Raw genomic sequence first — 21,670 nt, 5'->3', positions numbered from 1 at the left:
CTGGAAGCACCAACTATCGCCACAACCCCTTAGCACTCCCAATCTTCGGATGGTATTAGACTGCCCTCCTGCTCATACCAACTGGAAGCACCAACTATCGCCACAACCCCTCAGCACTCCCAATCTTCGGATGGTATTAGACTGCCCTCCTGCTCACAGCCAGGATGCATATATGCTCACTAAAGGATGCATATTTTTCACCTCTTACGAAAACAAATTCGGTGACCTCTGAAAAATTGAAACTTGGCGCATTTTGCGCCCTTCGGTTCAGTTAGTTGGAATTAATGGTGCGTTGTATCCTTTTTCTTAGCTCGGAGCCTTCAGCCATTCATATTGATATTTCTTTCGTTGGTAGAGCAAGTAAGCAAGTCTTGAGTATACTGAGACGAGTATGTTATTCCGATATGGTAAAGTGGTGGTTGAAGCAAAGGCCCCTTCTTATAGCGAAATTATAGGAGTGCCACGATTGCTGGAGCATATTGGGTTAAATTAAAAGCGTCCCATATGTAAAGAGTGTTATATAAAATAGCTCGCAAAAATAAAACAGTTGACTTTGAAAAGAAAACGTCCCTTTTTCTCCTTCAGTTTGCTTTCAGAAGCTGTTTATGTTCTCACGCAGCTAAAAACAAATTTTGCTCTGCTCAGGTCCCGCTACAACAGCGGCGTTTCATGTGCGTACTATGAAATGCTTGCCCATTGCGAGAACATCTTGATGGAAAAATAAACTCTCTCGATAAAGTATGAATGGTGGCATGGTTTCCCTCTCGTTTTACTTCCAGTTGTTCCTACCGCCTCTCCTTTTTTTCCGCGCGCTGTTCTCAAGCTTACAATGCGTATCAGTGACATTCACGCTGACCGGTTCTCATTGTCATATTTTACATTGCTCAGTGTAGCACCGGCACCAGCCAGTCCCTACAGAACACGACCATATGTAAAATAATAACAGCTGATTAATTACTCCAGCGTTCCAGTAAAGCATTCCGCGCATATATTGGGGACGCTGTGAAAGACGGAGTTAGCTGGAACAATAAACGTGAGCATTTGGAAATGTTTTACGATATGAATGCGGGTTTTATGGCACGATTCGCACACGTGAGATTGACAAGAACTGCCCTCTAGTTACCGTTCTATATAGTAAAAAGGTCGAGATGGAACACAGCATTACATTGCACCTTTGGTTTACCATGTGAGTAAAGTAAGTGGTGTGTCCGAGGTATCGCCGATGCAAATATGCCAATTTAGTAGTCCTGTTAAAAAGAAAGCGGGACAATATGTAAGGTAAACAGAGCTTGTCCCCTACTTTTTCAAAAGGATGATGACATACGTCGACATTGCATTTTTTCAGCAGATAAATTAAAATTACACGCTCTGTAAGCATTTCAGTGTTGTGTTACACCACGAGAAAACTTTAGCTCAGAAGATTTATCGAAAAAAAAGTGAAATGAACTAAAGAGTTCATAAATATAAATATTGTTTTACATTTCCAGCTTTCAAGACATCTATACACCACGGCAAGAAGTTAAGTAAAGAAGCTAATTCATACTTACTTGCAAAGAAACGACTTGGAAATGTAAGACTCCTCTCCCTGTTTCCACTCCTGGAGCTTTCCCACCTTGCATTTCAAGAGTTCCTTGAAGTCTACGCAGCTGGCCACTATTGCGCTAATATAACGTCGCGTCCGACCTAGAACCAGAAATTATGCAGCAAATTCAAAAAGTTGCGCAAGAGCCAATGAATATATATGAAGTCCTCAACACTTAAGCTCTCGTTTTTGTTGATGGGAACTCGAATGAACAGGTATTTATGCGCACTGATACAATATATTTGTGCATTGAAATTACATTGCTATCACAATGGTTCATTTCAATTACAAAAATATCATCAGCTTCAATTAACCTTTGATCTATGTCGCTGACATCAGCCTTGCTAAATCACTGTGCCGCAACCACTTTGCATAACAGACGACCATAAAAATGCTGGCAACGTTGGTGACGGTAATATATCAAGAAGTAATACTGCAATAAGGTTTCAAAGAAAGATTATTATCATCGTTCGCTTTATTTCATCCCGCTTCTTCAGGCCGCATGAAAACATAGTCTTGTTCTTTTCCTATCCCCAAGTCCTATATTTGTGTTTTGTGCCCTCGCATGGACCACTTTAATGCTTTCCATGCAAAGGCCTCGACGGATATGCGCTTATTATACAGTAATAAGGACTATTTTTTCTCCCCTTTGCCTGTTGGGTTCCTGAACTCAGGTATATATTTAGCGGTAAATTTTAACCAGGAATTGGTTTTAGCTAGATACTTGATGTCATTTATTTCATCCTTTGTCAGTGTAGGAACCGAGCGGTGTGATTTTATTCTCTAGAGCGGGACTCCTGCTGTACGAACTGAAGAACTTCATTTTCGAGTGGGGATCACGTGAGCCGCTGTCACCTTCGTGAGGTGTGAAACACTGTCCTTGCAACGCGCCACACTAAATGGCCTGTGAGGATACTCCTTGCCGCTAAAATGTTTGGAACTATTGTGTTTCTGGCAAGGTCCGTTGTCTATCAGGAATAATGTGTTTCGAATCGTTGGCGGCTAGTTCCGTTTAAGAAAGCTTTAGTTTATGGCCCTGATTACATCTTTCGAAGGCGCCATGCCATTTTTCGTTAATTGTTCTCAGCACAAAGCTGTTGACTTACACAACTGTAGTGAAATGTAATTACAGGAGAGATAAAGCTCTAGGTTATGTGGCTTCTCTTGGCATTGAATTTAGCAGACAATAACATCTTCTCGTTTGTCGTTTCTGTACGTAGAATTGTAGCAGTCCCTCAACATTTCCAGCAGCTTGATAAACCAGGTAACGCAGTGTTAAGGAATCTTTTTAAGCGTTTTGCGTAGAGTCCTGCGAACTGGAATGTCTTTTTTGTAATTCTGATTACTCTCTGCGCAGTGAACTCAAAAACTTTTATTTTTCATGTTGTTTAACACAGGATGTTTATGGTATAACTGTGCCACCGCAGTTTCCCAATTTTCCTCCACAAACGCGGGAGATATATTCAGATATACCGCAGCCTTCTTTGGCCCTTCTTGACGACAATCAGCAGGCTCGTTTCAGTCTTAAAATGGTTTTATAGGCCTGCCAATTACTCCAGTGGTCCAAAAATGCACCCCAAAAGTTCGGAATGAAGTCATCGCTTTTACGTTACGCTCCTGTACCATTTTATTGTCTTGTATATTTATTGTATATCCACTTCATAAGCATCACCATTTATGGACATGGTTAGCCTTTTTAGAGCCTCTTAAAAACCTGAACGATTTCTGGCATTTGTTAGACAAGTCCAACCTCCCGATGCCAGCTTTCACGGGCGGCCTGCAGTATGATGTTTTGTACAAATGGGAATATTTATACAGTGGCAATACTTTTAATTCCCTAAACTTTTGTGCCTAGATAAGGTACGAACGGTTTTGTTACCATTCCTGACGCTTCCGTCACAAACCACATCTTCGATATATCTGTAGCTTTCCTGTTGTCGGGAAAATTGCTCCGTAATGTTTTTCGGGCAACGCTCGATCCTCTTGTGACAAGGTAACTTTTCCTTCAGGCGGCTGCAAAAGAAATCGTTTGCCTTCTGCTGTTATACAATTAAACATATGGGTATATTTCCCTCTGGCGCACATAGGAGCGAAAAACAATCTTCATGAAAGGAAACAAGAAAAATATGACGAAACAATTATTTGCAACTGTTATGCTGAGCATTGATTATTAGCGCCCTTTTGTGAACCTTTTCGCCATTGCCTGATGCTAGAAATCAAACCGGATCGTTCATTCCTATTTGTGGTTTAAACTTTTTCGATGACCAGGAGGAGCTCCTCGAGTGAGCACAGGCAGCATAGGCAGCCGTAGACTACCGAACTAGAAAATCCAACCACGTCTCACCCTGTCCAAAACTGTAAAGTTAAAATTATCACCACCAGCATTTCAATTTATGCAACAAAAAAAAAAAACTAAGATTGAACTGCATTGGCCAGAGTGTGCACGGTCGATAAAAAGGGCTGACGACACACAGATGTCACTGAGCTGGTATGTCCGCACATGCAATTAGAGAGAAGGCATTAGAAGCGCGCTTCTACTAGTTTCTCGACACTTAAGCGGATCCTAGTCGCGATGTGCTGCCGGAATTTTCAGAGCAAACTTCACTGAGGTTTATTATCTAGTTCTAGTTCATTTTCACATCTCTCGTGGCCAACATTGAATTGAACCAAATTTCAAATCTTCAAAATGTGGGCGCTTTATTGTTCATTTCTGTGTTCACGGTTGAAGTTTTCCCATTCGCAAAGTTTTCATGCAATCCTCCTCTCCAATCTCATAGGGTGGCAGTAAGACTACAGAAGGCCACACCGTTCATTTAAAATAATTCTGCCTGTTTGAAGCTTTCAATATTGTCCTAAAGAGCCATAATAGCATGAATGAATTGATGTCTGGGTAAGCTCGATGACCTTCATGGTGAAAACATTTTTGTTTGTGCTTGCAGCACTTGTGAGGTCCCGGACACTTTTGCAGCAACGTGACCCTTAAAAATTCACAAAACAAGGGCAGTAAGTTTTTCGGAAAACGTGATATGCTTGTAAGCAAACTGATATGAGCATTTGTTTCGTTTTTATTTAAATTTCATTCAATCTTTTCTCGTAACTCTCATTGACAGGCTTAATACAATCTCTTCCGTCTGAATTGTGTCTCTTGCTGATGTGATTTCATGGAGTGACTGCCATTTAGTATTCTCTCAGGATTTAACTCCCATTTCACCCCCCTGTTACTCTAAGCGACCACCTCCAGAAATTGCGTATTGTCTTTTTTCCTGAAGTGATGCAGCACATCCCAATAAAAAAAAAAAAACAGGTGGCAGCTCTGGGTTCTTAAGAATTGCTTGTTTTTTTTTTTACCAAATAGCGAATGTACACACCTGCATGCTCTCACTTCATCCGCACCCTCCATGGCCTTCAAGAGTTTTTCGTCTTCAGGCAAAAACAACGTAGATGTCAGTGCTTCAAGGTAGCTTGCATAGCATCTAGAAATTTTTTCCTCAGCGCACGGGTCTTCCTTGTCACTCTCTTCCATCGCTACATAGAAAGAAAAAGAGGATCGTATGATGAAACAGTCAAAGGGCGAATCCTTGCATAGCAACAAAACTTACCCAATGCGGCTTCGGAGTTCTGTACGTAGAACGAGAGACGGAGAATTAGAGCACTGTATTGTTCTTGTCAATCGACTGATACAAACATGTAAATTTTCGACAACCTTTCTTGAGTAGACCTGAATGTAGATACCTGATAATGTTTCCTAGCTTCTTGCCATGCAGGGTAAATGTAGTGCTTACTAGAAAGCGTACAATCAACGTAGCTGCCTGAGAGAAAGAAAAGCAAGATAGATGTGTTCAACAAGTTCCCAACCCACAAGTGCGATCCATATATACCGAATATAGCGATTTTAGTTCACGTATTTAAAAGACAAGTCTTCCTGAATCGCTCCAATCAGCCTGTGAACTGGTAATGTAAACAACCTTTTTCTCTATTATTTTCTGCTTTGATTTCTCGTGTCCACATTGCAGTCGGCTCTCGGTATCTACTTCTGCACTTTCTATGACAGTGTCATTTCAAACCTCGTCTTGCCGTTATCTTTCGACAATCTTGAATTTAGTGGCACTCCGCCAATGTCTACCGTCTTCTGAACAGGAGTGACAGCCCATGCGCGGTTCTTTGTGAAACTAAGTCCCCTATAAACAACGTCAGCTGCGGTGGAGTGTTTCTCTTTGTCTTTTGTGCCTGCGCTGAGCTATTTTCATAGTCGATTGGTGAGATTTTTTTCACCAGTCGAATATAAGAGTTATTGTCGTATGGATATGTGTTCACAACTCTTGTCCATATTTGCAGCAATTCTCAATGCGCTCTCATAGGAACCACTGACAACAGTAATCAACAAGGTTGTTCACATGCAGGGCATAATGCTTCTCTAACAGGCATAGAGCATAAGAGTAATGGAAGCCTCGAAGAATGAGTTAAGGCGGACTAATTGCATTCTCTATACTTCAAATATTGGACTCCTTAAATTTGGCTCAATATTGAGAGACCAGTTCAAAATTTTCTTCGGGTGACAAAGCTATAGTCAAGAGATATCCTTTCTTTATCCTTAAACCTTCCATGCCGGAGGTACTGCATTTTGGGCAAACTGGAGCGTGCCTAAACGAACGGATAAGGCAACACCGAACAACTTTGGGCTCGGGCACGGGAAGCAATTTAGCCTTGCATGTCAAGGACTGCCACTGCTCCCCTTGGTTTCCCTGGTCACTATTATCGGTAGGGGAAATCAAGACGTGAGCGCGAGCTGCTGGAAGTGTTTTTAATGAGGAAACATAAGAACGTATGCGTAAGCGTCCCGTCAATCAGTCACTGAAAAGGAGTTTCAATTGTCCATCACCTTGTCCAAAGTGTGCGCTAGCGCAGGAAGTACGTATAAATGTGGCTGAATTCCTCGCAATAAATCAGTTCAAAGTCCAGCGGTGTTGTGTGTGTGCCTACTTGTTCTTGTCCTGCATCTGTTTCGCTGGTTCCACCATTGCGCACTGCGAACCAACTGGCCCCGATATTTACTCCCTTTACTCTATTGCACTGCATTAGGCTCGGAAACGTGTTGTACAAGCCACCTGTGCAAAAAGTTTTGGACGCATTCGATACCTGTTAGTACTAGGAGTGCTTCTTATGCTTTACTTGTATTACATTCATATCAAAAATAATGAAAACAAAATTTGGAATGCTTAATTTTCTTCAATAAAAGAATAGGAGACCACGTTATTCCGCATTCGATTTCAGGTCAGTCCTCGTCGGCACGCTTTTCTGAAGCAATAGGTTCACTATGGCATGTAAAGCCCTCCTCTGCGCATACGCCGAAATATTCGGGGCTGCGTAAATATCAGAGGGTACACACACTCAGTTAATAAAAAACCGGCGTACAAGCCGGGAATCAAAACAAGGTCTTTCGCGTTCGAGATGGGGACGCTTCCAATCAGCCACGGCGGCCTGACGTTTGAACGTGAATAAAGGCGGGTCTAGTGAATGCACGGGTTTCTTAGAAATGTATCTTCGAGATCTGTATTGAGGCATACATGATAATTATGCGCATGTAAATTGCAGATGTCGGAATTAAGCGAGTACCATGCGTTTTCACTACAATTCCTACGAGCTTGGCGTGTGGTCGTAGCGCCATCCTGTAGGCACCCACTGAAACCTCAATAAACATGCACGGCACTGGCTCAGCAGATGGCGCGCCTATCTTCGGAGTCTGCGCCTTCCCTGAATGCTGACATGCCCTGTGAATCAGCGAGTGCTCGACCACGAGGGAATGCTATCGCGTTTCACTCTTAAGGTGGAGCTTAAGTGTCTCTCAAGTTTTTTTTTTCATCTTTTATACCAGCAACCATGGCGTGTTGTAACAAAGGGTGCAGTTTTTGGTTACGTCTCTGTACCTAAGTGTTTTGCTATCTGACATTATTAGATGTATACGGGTTGCTGACAAAAGATCTTTTTAGCCTAGCGCAGAGCTACTAGCGGAGACGTGTACTGCATTACCGTATCTCTGCTGCATACGAGCAGTTCTACCAGCCGGCCTCGCACCTGCTACTGCGCGTGCGCAGCAGGCCTGCAGTAATGCGGTATACGCCTCCGTTATTGAAAACAATCTCTACTATCCCGTTAATTTCAAAGGACGCTTCATCTTCTAGATCTTGAAAACACGATAAACATTTAGACTTTTTGAGCTGCTGGAAACAGATAAGGGCAATAACGGCATGCGGCAGCGTTTCAAAAAGTTGGAAGTAATGTTTTTGAACACCACCTTTGCAAGTTGCCATACTGAATCAAAGTATGGCATTCTCTGAATATTTATTTCTAGTTTAAGAACCGAAGATTTTTCTTGTACGTATACAGAATGCATCCATCTACAAATCCTCTTTCCGATAAACCATACTGTGCCTCGTGCAGATTACACGGTGACCAGAAAATATTAGCGGTATGTATACCACTCTAGGATATTTAATATTGTTTGAGTGAGCTGCAAGGCGGATAATTATTCATAATTCCCAGGCAGCAGGGTCCCAATTGGAGCCCAGTAGTGAAAGCTTTACTACCGCTTAAATCTCATAATGAGAGGAGGATGAGGAGGAACTATATCTTCACCAATCCGGACATTGCATTATTCGTTAATTACCCGACTGTATTCCTCCTAACGGACACTGTGGACTGGGAACGTTTCACGAACCTCATGCACATTGCACATCTCATTCAAGGAGATATGTTTGACCATATAAAGCATCAAGCGACGAAATAAAAATTGTTTACACGGTCGCTTTTCATTCACATATTTGGTAGAAGTGCCTGCATCTTTGTCGAAAACTTGCCTCCCAATTTGCTGCAGCCAGTCACTAAATATTCTGAGAAGGAGCTTGGCAAAAATCTGTTTGGGAAGAAGTGCTATGTTACGTTTTGTCGATTGGCCGCGCGCCAGACCATGCACCAATGCCCGTTGAAGTTACGTCTTGTGCATAAACCGCGCGCCGCATGGTTTAAAAATCTTGATCCGGCTACCCGTAGATGGAGGGATTCTTCTGCGGAGGGCAGAACGACGGTGCTTTGTTATAATTTTGCTTAGTTGTATAGCAAACATATCTGATTTCTTGGACAGCTCTTGCATCTCGGTCTGCTGATTTTTTATTTTATTTAGTTTCCATTTCAGAACATAAAACTGCAATTCTTAGCCTACTGCTTGAATATTCATATTAAACGCGCACAAATAGAGTAATGGCAAATAAGTTATCCGCCTTCTTTTCGCCACATAATAGCTTCTAGGATTTTTAAAGCCATTGATTGGCATCTGCATCATGCTAATAGCCTGAAAGATCATAGATTTGAATAAAACAATGTATGAAGCAGCTCAATGAACGTAATTTATTTTAAAAAATATTTCATACCATGCCAACCAAACATATCAAAGAATATATTCCATCTGTCACCTCTAGCAATGCCCACGCGCCTTTGTGCAAGCGTACAACAAAATAGTGGTTTTGAAAAGCGAGCAAGTTCACTTTCACACGCAGGTGCATGCAACCGAAGTGGACTAATCTCCAAAAAAGAATTCTAAATTAACACTCGTACAACTCAACACTGCAGACTTGCTAAAATCGAGTCTATTTACCTTGCTCAGACGAAACCAAGTTTGGGCTAATGCTCCGAAAAATAACCACCGAGAGCGTTGCCAACTCAAACGGAGACATCATTCTTCAAAAGGGTTCAGTTCTCTCCTGAATTCCTTTCCACTGCCGGTGAAACCAACACGCTGAAACAATAATCAAATGAGCCCCTCCTGCTGAAAATCCGCTATACTTAGTTTTGCATTCAGTGCGTAACCGAAAAAGGCAATGGATCAAGGAGAAAAAATGTAAAAATGACTTACGAATTGTTGTTTTCTTTTTAACCAAGAGCAAAGCGATCAGTTCGCGTGGGCTGCCAGTCTTTGAGACAGCAACTTTCCACCCGAACGACTACACACATTCTGTGACTGGTGCTGCCTCATCCGGGACGTTGATTCCAGACGCACGATGGTCTGCGTAGTTTTCTTACTCATCTGAGAGGATGCAGTCGACAGGAAAAGCATTCACTGCTTCCTCTGCCTCGTCGCCAAACAGGAACTCTCGCTACAGATCCGTTACATTCAGACCTATCTCGTTCAAAGCCGCACAAAGTCGCATCCGACAGCCCTTCTTTCCACACCTTTGTGACAATCATTTAATGCCCGTTACCGCTAGGAAACCTGCAAAATCTCTATCGGCATATCTTCAAATATAATATGACTGCCCTAAGTAGCGCACGTATCTGTGCACGTGCGAAGGTATCGCCTAATCAACTGATTATCGGAAAACATAAAAGCTAGGTTCGCAGCTTTTTTCACGCAAAGAGTGAACACGCCGTCTAAAAGTGAAGAGGTTTTACCCTGCCCTGTTATGCATTTCGGCGCGGGACTTGAAAAATCGACCAATAAAAATTGAATTTCTTGGTTTGGCGCTCTAACATTCGGAAGGTTTTTAAAGGACATGACCGCTCCTGCCGATGCATACATGTATATATGTTTTTTGAATTGTTTGCATTCTAGTTCATTGCATCGCGAAAGATAGAGCAGTTGCTATTACTTCCTGCAAACGTGCCTTAGTATGGACATCTACGTATGGACATCATTAGTATGGACATCTCGCTAACGACGTTGCATTACTTCAGTCAGACCTCAACGCAATGAGGCACTGGTGCAAACGTTGGTTGATGCAGCTTAATATTAACAAATGCAAAGTCATGCGTGTATCTAGGAAAACTTCCGCCCCGCCTCACTACTACATTGATAACATCTCATTGGAATCAGTCTCGTCATAAAAACACCTAGGCGTTCACATTTCTTCAAATCTTAATTGGTCTCTTCAAGCCGAGAACATAATTAAAAATGCTAATCGCATGATTGGCTACTTACGTCGTAACTTTTTTAAAGTCCATTCCTATTTGAAACTATTGCTTTATAAAATACTAATACGATATAAACTTGAGTATGCAAAACCTGTATGGGACCCTGCCCATGGCAACTTAATTAATGATCTTGAGATGGTTCAAAATAACTCTGTACGTTTCATCCTTGCTAACTACAACCGCACAGCGAGTGTAACTGGTATGAAATCTAATCTCTGCCTCCCTACACTAACATCGCGTAGAAAAGTGTTTCGTTTCACCCTGTTCCACAAGCTGTTTCATCATCCTGCTTTACGTGATCCCCTCATCCCCCTGCCAATTTATGTATCCCGCCGTATTGATCATAATCTCAAAATTGGAATTGTGACATGCAACACGAAATGCTTCTCGCAGTCATTCCTGCCGCGCACCTCACGTGACTGGAACCGCCTTCCCGCAGAAGTTGCTGGCATTGTAAATTATGAGCAGTTCCGCGTAGCAATAGCTAACATTGTATATTCAGATGCTTTTTAAATATTCTTGTAACCATCTGTATTTTCTCACTGTTTTTGTATATTTACCACTCCCCCTATGTAATGCCACTGGCCCTAAGGGGTAATGTAATTAAATAAATAAATAAATCTAGAAATATATTTTGTTTCAATTTAACTCTTGTCTTTTTTGTCTTTTTTTCAAGAAGAGCTAAAGCTCTTTATTATTCAATGTTCAAACACGAGCTGCTGCAAAACCTAGCCATTACAAATAAATGCCGCTGAAAACTCGTTTGGCAAGGCTGTCGGCGGCGATAACAAGGGCGATAACAAGACCGCATGTAAAAATGCTCTTTTAATCAAGCAATTTCAATGTATGAAAAATATTATTGAGCACAGGTATTGTAGACAGCACCATTATATTAGCAAGAAAAACTGAGAAGGCTGACATTTCGGGACGAGAATAAACAGGTTTCTCAAATGTGGACGTTGCGTGGTGATTATTATGGTTATTCACTTATGGTACGCACATAAGACAGACTTAAAGACCATCCTTGACAACAAGCTGCAGAATAAGTACAATTCAGTGCCATTCTAAAAATCGTTTGAAACCTTTTTGATGTGTCAGAGGTGCTGCAAACCTCCTAGATTTGTTTTCTACTTTTTTGGCACTGTTCACTTTGCTCTGAGTGACCCCAGACGTTTTGACCGGTACGCCCTCGTTTCTGAGAAAATTCTGACATCGCACTTTGTCTGTAAGCTCTTCGTAGAAGTCAGTACAGTGGCGAGTAGAAAATATTGGCACAGATGAAAGACGACCGGAGCGACGGATTTGCACCACGCGGCGCGTCCTTATGCAACGCCGATATAACGACGGCGCCGCGCCTTTCTCATGTATGCAGAACATGGAAGGCAGGCAGGAATCAGGCCTTTGATTGTTATTGACATGCACATAAACCGAGCAGTTGGTGCCTGACAACGGCATCAGCTGGTGACACAAAAACTGACTGTATAAGAGCTGAACAAAAACAGAACAATGTTACAACACACAATTCACAATGCATACCATACAATGCGCACTCCAGATATCCTCAGATAAAAAGGACAATATGTTTTAAGCAGTGATGAGTGATAATCAGCGTGAATGAAAAGTAACGGAAACATAAAGCAAATAAAGGAGGATCTACAGTGAACAAAGATAGCAATGAGATTCAGTAACTCCAAAGACGCCGCAATGATTGGTCATTCTGTAAAACGTGCGTCTGCATTGGACGTTATATCTATCGGAGGAAAAAGGCTTTTATCAGAAGTGGTCAAACTCCTGTTCAGTCAACCCTATAATTATTATTCTCTAGGAATCAAATAGCAGATGAGTTACATCCCCGTCCTTTTTACCTTATACTTATCGTTCGTGTGCGAGAGCGCTATTCTACGTAGAAGGTGTGCCGTGTGAGGTGTATCGCGACCGCGTGCTGTGAATGTGAATATCCATACTTCTGTTCAAGGTTCGGAGGATTGTAAACGCTCACAGGGGGTAAAGTGTACCAGCTGTATAACTTGTCTCCAACCAGCATCAGAGGGGCGCTGCGCTGACTGCGCGCATGAATGATTTTGGTCGATCATCATAAGGAGCGAAGCCGTCATCCTTGGGGGTTAATTTAATTAAAGCCCCCGCTATCACACAGCGGAGACATGAGATATAAAATGTGCAGTTTTATTCGCTTGCTCGATGGCTCAAGGTGGCGCTAAAAAAAACTAACGTTTCAGACGAGTATCTAGCTTCCTTCGTAAACATTTAATTTATTTAAGCTAACGTTAACCGCTCCCTAGTAATCCTTCGCCCATCTTAGATCTACTGCTTAACGTCACTGACCCCGCGGCTGACTATATGAGGGCTTAAAAATGAAACTCGGCCGTAGTCATATCTGGTGAAGGAATCGAGTAGGTTCCGAAACGTCACTTCTTATTTTTCGATTGCCGTTTTTTTTCTTTCTAGATTTGCTTTCCCAATCCATCCCACTTCCATCGAATGTTTTCTTTTCAGTAATAAGCTTTGTTCAGTCCCTGGCCTTAAAGCAATCATTTAAATAAATAAAATTAGAGCAAGAAAATGAAGTCTGGTAACCTTATTCGAATCCCCGCGAAAACACCGAGAGGTAGGGTGGAGGAGTGGGGTGGTTTTCCGGCTGACCGCCTGATTCTGTAGACGAACGGTGAGCATCTCGGGCAAGTTGGTATTCTCGCGTGCAGTGGAGTCAGAGCACGGTGATGCGCAGACAAATGGACACGTGACACCTGCTGACGCACCATGAGAGTGGTTTTCGTCGAGCAGCTGAGCCAGCTCATGCGCAGTACGTTGTCCTGGAAGAATGGTGACACGCGCTGGCGGTGCGGTTAGGACCAGTCATGAGATTTTAAGGAACGAAAAGGGCAGTGTGATTTCAGGATAATATAATCCGGCCTAATGATAGCGAAAATCTTCGATGCAAGTTAAATCATCCACAGTATAATGTAAAGCGCCGCAATGAAGTGCTATATTGTACGCTTTACAGATTATCTTTAAGCGTATGGAATCAATACACCCTTTGTGACCACCAGAACTAAGGATGACCCCTATAAGAGTGTATTTTTAATTTCAGGAGTGCGCACAAGGGCTATATTTTTCACGTCTACATCTCCGCGAATATTTTTCCCGCCATTCGAGGACAAAACTCTGAAAGGTTTCTGTGGGATTTGAACAAAAGCCTCAAAGGTGCCAATCGGACGCCGTACTCAGTTTGCTACCTCCGTAAAGCTGTATGTGATGTTCCTCGCTGGCATTTTTGCTTAGCAAAATTATTTAAGGACTAGCTGGCATTGTACTTTTCTTTTAAAAGCTTTTCCTACATTTCATCATAGTTTACGCGTCCTGAAATTCATTTTCCGCTGCAATAAAAATCCTTGCAAAATTATTTTGCAAACCCGAGTGCAGATAGCGCCGAAGTGTTCTGATTTCGTCGCTTAAGTCATTGTGACTACCTGCCTAATTCCCGCGCGGATGAGAGGTCGTTCAATATTTGTTTGGTGCGCTAGCAATAAGGGTTCCAATCTCGTGAAAACCGGTTGTCTCTTTGTCTGAAGCCAGCTAGACATGGAGAAATAAAATAATTTTTTTCGCAGCGGGGCCACGCCTGGATTTAGAACCTGTGGCGTCTCGAACAGATCAGCTTCGCTGGACGCTGCGCAAGAGCACTGTGCTATCGCCGCATTTTGTTTTTTTTCAGCATAGTCTTTATTACAGTGCTGAACTATTTAATATCCATGAACTATGTGCAAACATTAGGAAAACCTTTACAAATCAACACGATGCATAACACGACACACCTAAGCAACCAAGTATGAGAAAAGAGGTAATGCCGAGCGCGTAACTAATACATCACAATACGACGCACCTAAGCAACAAAGCACTAGAAAAAAGCCACATACGAGTTCAACTATAAGAGCGAGTGCAATTACGGTTCGAGCTTGTTCTGGGAATACAATTCTTTCAGGTGTGCAATTATTCTACTTAAGTGGTCTTATGCAGAAACGGGTTGAGAGTGTCCATGCATCATATGTGTTTTCCACAGGCTATGTAATCTAATCAGAAATAATTTTGCTAAGAGTGCGTCAACAAATGGCAGTACAGAGAGAAATCGTGACAAATGCGGAGACAAGCCTTTTCTTCAATGTCCGTTGCATGATATCCCCGAAGAGTATTGCATCTTTGTAATTGATGGAACAATGCTAAATCATTTTGAGAGCATAACAACGGCGATAATTTACCGTACACACTAAGATACCATTTTATCTAATCATCAACTGTTTCATCCGGGTAATATAAAAATTTGTTTTTCTATAAGGGGACTATTTTAAGAGGGCTATTTTACGTACTCTCTTGAGTACGCCATGTGCCGGCAAGCCAATATAACAGAGCGGTACATGGGCCGAGAAAAGAGCACACAAATCGTAAATGGAATACAACGACGCAAGAAAACGAGAACAAGAAGACGCAAAAGACGGGACTGGCGCCAGTTCCGTCTTTTGCGTGTTCTTTTCTTTGTTTACTTGCCCCGTTGTATTCCGTTTACGATGTCTATTCACCAACTATCTCAAACTAAAATCTTGCTACAACAAATTAAAGCATTGTACAAACATTTCTTGGAAAATAAAAAGAACTCGAGAAAAAAGAAAAAGTAGGAAACGAACAGCCAAATACGCCTCATGCCAGGCATGTAGCGAGGGGTGGGGGCGGCGCACCTCGTTTGAAATTCAGCGCCATGCATCCCCTTCACAACACCCACACTCACATTTTAAGCGCCAGCACATTAATTCTGAGACATGACAGATGTTCGCTGGTGAGTATTTTTGTAGCCGATGCTTGGAAACGATCGCTAATCGGGTCCCCGATGTCCTTTAGGCACAGTGCAGAGCCGCGGGCTAACGTGGACAGAAACGTGGTTCTTTAATGGAAATGACATCTAGCTGAGGATGTGAAACAGACTGGTACTTGGCGGACAGGCCGCCATTGGAATCTGAACCTGGCAACGTTTAACGCTAAAACCTTATCTAGGGAGGCTAGCCTAGCAGTGCTGTACGATGAACTAGCGCGAATTAAATAGAATTTCATAGGGCATGGTGAAATTAGGACAGGTGAGGCGTATACAGCACTAAAGGACGGACAAATGCTGTACTATCGTGGATTAGCGGGTGGACGAGAATTAGGTGTGGGATTCCTCATTAATCAAGATAAAGCTGGCAGCGTAGAGGAGCTCCCTAGTATTAACGAGTTGGTAGCAGTTATCGTAATTAGGCTCAATAGGAGGTACAAGCTGAAAGGGTTGCAGGCCTACGCACCTACGCCCAGCCATGGTGACCAGACCTTTGAAAGCTTCTGTGAAGACGTGGAATCGACAATGAATAAAGTAAAATCACTCTCCACTGTACTGATGGGCGGCTTCACTGCTAAGGTCGGCAAGAAGCATGCTGGCGACCACGCGGTAGGCGACTATGGGATAGGTTCTATAAATAGCTGGGGAAAGTTATTAGTCGAATTCGCAGACAGAAATAATTTACGGATCATAAATACCTTCTTCCGCAAACGACAGAACAAGAAGTGGGCTTGGAAGAGCCCCAATAGTGAGACTAAAAATAAAATCGGCTTCGTGCTATGCGCTCAACCTGGCATCGTTTAGGATGTGGCCGTCCTCGGAAAGGTGCGCTGTAGCGACCACAGAATGGTAAGGTCTCGAATTAGCTTATACTTGAAGAGGGAACGGAAGAATCTAGTGAAGAGGGAGTCTACTATCGACTGAGCGGCAAAAAGGAAAGTACAGGAGTTCGATATTGCTGCAGAACAGATATTTAGCATTAACTGAGGAAAACGATCTGGATGTTCATGCAATGAATGATAATCTAGCAGCGATCATTGCGGAGTGCGCAGTAGAAGTAGGCGGTAGGACGGTTCGACAGGGTACCGGCGAGCTATCTCAGGTGACGAAAAATCTGACAAAGAAACGCCAAAGCATGAGACCGCCTCACCCTACCGACCAAATAGAACTGGCAGAGCTATCGAAGTTAATAAATCAATGCAAGGGGCGGAGGGGGGTAGCCGACATGCCGACATAATGAAGTTTAATATGGACAGAATCGAGCATGTTCTAAAGAACGGAGGTAGCATAAAAGCGTTGAAGAGGAAACTAGGCATAGGTAAAAATCAGATTTATTCGTTAAGAGACAAGGAGGGCAATGTCATTTGCAATATGGATAAGATAGCCGAAGACCTCTGCACATATCTGTACCGTAGCCAATGTAATCAGAATGTTAATGTGAGAGACCGTAGCGCACAGCAATGCGTCATCCCGTCAGTAACAAAAGAGGAAGTAAAGAAAGTCTTAGCAGCAACGGAAAGAGGAAAGGCATCTGTGAGGATCAGGTAGCAGCACTTCTGTTGAAGGACGGAGGGGAGATAGTGCTAGAAAAACTAGCCACCCTGTATTCGCAATGCCTTATGACGTCGACCGTACCAGAACCTTGGAAGAATGCAAACATTATCCTAATTCATAAGGAAAGGGACGCCAAGGACTTGAAAAATTACTGACCGATCAGTTTAATATCCGTTGCCTACACGCTATTTACTAACGTAATTGCTAATAGAGTCAGGGCAACCTTAAACTTTAATCAACCAAATGATCAGGCAGGCTTTCGTAAAGGATATTCCACAATAGATCATATTCAGGTTATCAGTCAGGTGATAGAGAAGTGCGCAGAATATAACCAACCTTTATATATAGCCTTCATTGATTAAGAGAAAGCATTTGACTCAGTGGAAACCTCAGCAGTACTACAGACATTGCGTTATGAGGGTGTAGAAGAGCCTTATGTCAAAATACTGGAAGATATCTATAGTAACTGCAACGCTACCCCAGTCCTCGATAAAGTCAGCAATAAAATTCCAATAAGGAAGGACGTCAGACAAGGAGACACGATCTCGCCAATGCTATTCACCGCCTGTTTGCAGCAGGTATTTCGAGGCCTGAATTACGAACAGTTGGAAATAAGAGTAAATGGAAAATACCTAAATAATTTGCGATTCGCTTATGACATTGCCTTGCTTAGTCACTGAGGAGGTAAACTGCAAATCATTACCAGCAAGTTAGACCAGCAGAGCGGAACGCTGGGTCTAAAAATTAACATGCAGAAAACCAAAGTAATGTTCAACAGTCCAGCAATGGAACAGCAGTTAGCCGGTAGTAGCGAGGTGCTGGAATTGGCAAGTGGATGCGGCTACTTAGAGCAAAGTAGTTACCGCTGATCTTTGTTATGAGATGTAAATAACTAGAAAAATGGGGTGGACACATATGACAGGTTATCTAAGAACATGAATTGCAGTTTACCAACATCCCTCAAGAGAAAAGTGTACAAAAGCTGTATCTTACCGGTACTCACCTACGGGGCAGAAACGTGGAGGCTAACGAAAAGGGTTCAGATTAAATACAACGCAGCTATCCATGGACAGAAAAATGACAGGTGTAACGTTAAGAGATCGGAAGCGGGCAGAGTAGGTGAAGGAACAAACGCGGGTTAATGACATCCTATTCGAAATCAAGAGGGGAAAAGGGGCTGGTGCAGAGAATGTAATGCGAAGTAAAGATACCCACTGGTGCTTAAAAGTAACGGAGTGGATTCCAAGAGAAAGTAAGCGTAGCAAGGGGCGGCAGAAGGTTAGGTGGGTGGATGAGATTAAGAAGTTTGCAGGAAAATGATGATGCAGCTGGCAAAGGACAGGGTTAATTGGAGAGGTATGGGAGAGGACTTTGCCCTGCAGTGGTTGTAGTCAGGCTGATGATGATGATGATGATGATGATGATGATGATGATGATGATGATGATGATGACTTTCTCAGCTAAAGAACGGCGAATTGTTCTTGCCTTTCTCACTGCTTGGATGTCTCTTTCTTTTTGAAGTTCGTTTCGAAACCTCAGGTTGCTTCCGTTGGAAGCGCTTCATGGAGATCATTTCAACGACCAACGTTTCACATCCCAATCACAGAAATTTGATAGTTGTCGACCTCGCAAGGCTCACATGCATTCCTAAGGGCCACTGTGCGCATTACATATATAGCCATCAAAGATCAACGGCTCATGAAAATTGCTGCCCTTTGTATGTTGTCATAGCCAAAGTTCTGTATGCTAACTGCTGACGACGCTTGCGCATGCAATGCTTGCACTTGCGGCGTTGAATGAATTACAGCGTTTCTAACTAGCGCAGGTGACATCTACTAAACTTAAATTTGATGAAGTTCATTAAATCAACATGAAAAGTAGGCTGATAGGTAGGCTGGAAACCTTGATGGGTCCAAAAATGTGGCGTTACGTGTGTCGTCCCATGTAACGTAGGAAGTCGAGTGATCTTTGTGAAGCCATGTTCGGTTGGAGAAAAAGTTGTTTTGCTTACGATTTTCCTGTTCTTTTCCTACACGGCACGTCCCCAGCCCTCGTTGCTGGAGTGCATTTCTTTTTAGTTTTCCGCTATCTGATGCCTTCGTTTATCACAGCGTTGACGACACCGTGTACGTATGTGCCATGCACGTGTTCGGAGAAAGGTCACGCAACCACAATGCAAGATGTACTGAACATCAATGTAAGAATATCTGGAATAAATACAATAAGATGGGCTTTGCTGGTGATGTAGCGTATATAATGACAAGCGATATATTACAGGCATTTTCAGTCTTAATTTTATCGAGAATGATCTGCACTCCAGTTTCTGAAGGGAGTCGACGTTGCGCTGAATCAACCTCCGGCGTGCATCCTCGCCCAGGGAGTAGCAGTTAATTTTATTCTATTCAGTCGAAAGTCATAGCGCATATTCTGTCCAGAGCCATTAACGTGTTGCAGAATACAGGTTCTTCGACGAAATAAGACGTCTACTGCGCACTAGCTTCCACCATTAGGGGTTCCATTGGAACCTTTTCAACATCAGCTATTTCACCTGAAGTCGGTGTTTCTGGGTAACCCTGCTCTTATCTTCCTCCACATTGGTAGCATCTGATGAGCGCTCAGGCCTGCGTGGTGCGCTGCAGTGATTAAGTTTTCATTTCCTTTCAAAGCAAAGGTATTAGATGGCTTGAAAGATCTCATTCTGGGTGTAAAGCTGGCATCAGGAGAGTGGCTGATGGCGCCGGGTGTGGAGGCGAGGCTGCTGGGTGTGCCGAGGCTGCCGGGAAGGCAGGAGACGCCGGCGGGGCTGGTGGCACCGGGAGAGCCGGGGCCGTCGAGATGCCAAGGGGTGGCGAAACGACCGGCACCAGTTCAGCGTCATTGTTAGGCAGGATTGGCGCGGAGGCGGCCAGGGGTTCCCGAGGTGGGCAGGGTTACGACGAAAGGTGCGTGGGCGAGAGCGAGGCTGGGACTGCTGCTAGAGGCGGCGACAGCGGGTCTGCAGCGTCGTAGAGCGGCACGGGGCTCTAGGACACGCCGAAGTGCGCGAGAATGGAAGCGCGCAACTCGTCGTACGGCCGACTGCTCAAGGCAGGGCAGGCGATCCGGCACAGCCGTTCGGGCGGGAGGATATCACAGAGGACTGCGTGTTTGAACGGCTGGATGGTGATGCCGTTCAGGTACATCGCAGCCTCGAACTGAGCAAACTACCCGCCGATGTCTTGAGGCCCGAACGCCAGAAGCGGCGTGTCCTGGCCTGGGTCCTGCCATTAAGGCAACCAGGAACGCAGCTGAGGGAGAACTAGTGGCTCGACTGGTAACTAGATGTGGGAAATCGTTGGATGCTGAAGGACGGCGATGCGTTATTGTTCGTTGTCCGGGTCACCAAATCACGTCCGGGTCACAGATGTGAGATGCCATTCTGTCGAACGTGATATGCCAACATAAAACATAACTGATTAATAGCGACGGCAGCGGACGAGCATACCCACGCTACACTCGTTTCGATAGCGGAAGGAAAAACGCCGCTCTTCCCAGCCGGGCAGCCTGTTTTTGTAGCTTTGGTGACGGGTGCTCGGGCTGTGCTTTATCGGTAACGCAGTTCAGCGCGTGGCCGTGTTACGCTGGGCCGGATGATAACAAGGTGGAAGCTGCGCGGAAATGTGCGCAGAGTGCGTCGCCACATCTGCATTATAGACGCCGCGTGGTGAAGGGTTCTTTAGCGTTCAGTGACATCAGACAGACCACGGACGTTCTCGCATTTAATATGCTGCCACTCCAGCTTTACCAATTCCTTTGTGGTCAGAAGAATTAGTTGTCTTCAATCGATCCGTTTAAAACTCCACGTGGACTTTGATAGATGCCGTTGTCGAAGGTCATTTAAGAAACGCTCTCATCGGGCAGCACAATTAATTTTTTTGCTTCGTTTTGGTCTAAATGCGTTTGAAGCAGCCTGAATTCGATTCGACCATATGCTCGATCGGCAGCCGAAGGCCAATAAGTATCAGCGATTTTCATTATTGTTTGGTAAACAGCCACATGAGGAGGTTTACCTCATTTATGGCGTTGTCGATGTTGTCTCTGGGACTTTTTAAGACAATTTGATTGTGGAAAACTAACTTAAAATGCTGCCTAATTCACTCTGTTCTGACATACATTAGGTGCTGAGGAAGTGATGCTATTGGAACGCTCCCACCGGTCTGGGTGCACGCCTTATTTTAATTCACAGGATGGAATGGCGCGACAAAAACAGGACGATGGAAGAACACAAATCGCGCTGTGAGATCTCACAACACACGGGCATTTTCACATCCGAAATGCGGTCGCCGTGGTGCACCTGGCATGTGGTTCTGTTTCTGTTGAGCGCCGTGAAAATATGTGCCAACTTACCCGACTGACCTTGACGATTCTCATTTTTATTTTAACATGCCTGATAGATAAGTCCAGCTTGCTCCTCTTTTAAGACTTGGTTGCGGCATTCTTCCTCTCACTGTAGGAGAAGTACAGGAAAAATGTATTCGCCAGGTCTGAAATGATAACTACTGCTCATTCAAAATCACTCGATAGTGTATATTTGGACTGAAGCTACCAGAAATATATAGAAGAGATTTCAGTGAACCTTCATGATTTGTTTCATTGCATTGCGATATGATAAGCTTTAAAATATGAGCCGTTATATATATTTGAACGTGCAGTAA

General features: G+C 43.6%; 1 protein-coding gene across 5 annotated transcripts in view; it reads right to left on the bottom strand.

The window, feature by feature from the left end:
* The window catches only part of LOC144105311 (uncharacterized), a 34,942-nt gene extending 25,299 nt beyond the window's left edge, over positions 1–9,643 (bottom strand). Inside the window, exons 1-8 of one of the 5 annotated variants that reach the window (XM_077638449.1) lie at positions 9,489–9,643; positions 9,231–9,371; positions 5,315–5,391; positions 5,182–5,200; positions 4,951–5,107; positions 3,462–3,595; positions 1,548–1,683; positions 977–1,247 (exon numbers count right to left, since the gene is read on the bottom strand). In XM_077638449.1, coding sequence (XP_077494575.1) covers positions 1,073–1,247; positions 1,548–1,683; positions 3,462–3,595; positions 4,951–5,107; positions 5,182–5,200; positions 5,315–5,391; positions 9,231–9,312 — 780 coding nt within the window. In that variant the 5' untranslated portion in view covers positions 9,313–9,371; positions 9,489–9,643 and the 3' untranslated portion in view covers positions 977–1,072. Of the gene's footprint in view, positions 1–976; positions 1,248–1,547; positions 1,684–3,461; positions 3,596–4,950; positions 5,108–5,181; positions 5,201–5,314; positions 5,392–9,230; positions 9,372–9,488 lie in introns of those variants that run through there. The other 4 variants (XM_077638448.1, XR_013308755.1, XR_013308754.1 and 1 more) reach the window with 4 other exon arrangements.
* Between the last annotated feature and the right edge of the window lie 12,027 nt (positions 9,644–21,670).

The sequence above is a fragment of the Amblyomma americanum genome, chromosome 9 (genome assembly GCF_052857255.1).
Source record: "Amblyomma americanum isolate KBUSLIRL-KWMA chromosome 9, ASM5285725v1, whole genome shotgun sequence".
NCBI classification, from domain to species: Eukaryota; Metazoa; Arthropoda; class Arachnida; order Ixodida; family Ixodidae; genus Amblyomma; species Amblyomma americanum.
Note: the sequence above shows the minus strand (reverse complement) of the source record. Positions and strands in the feature narration are given on the sequence as shown.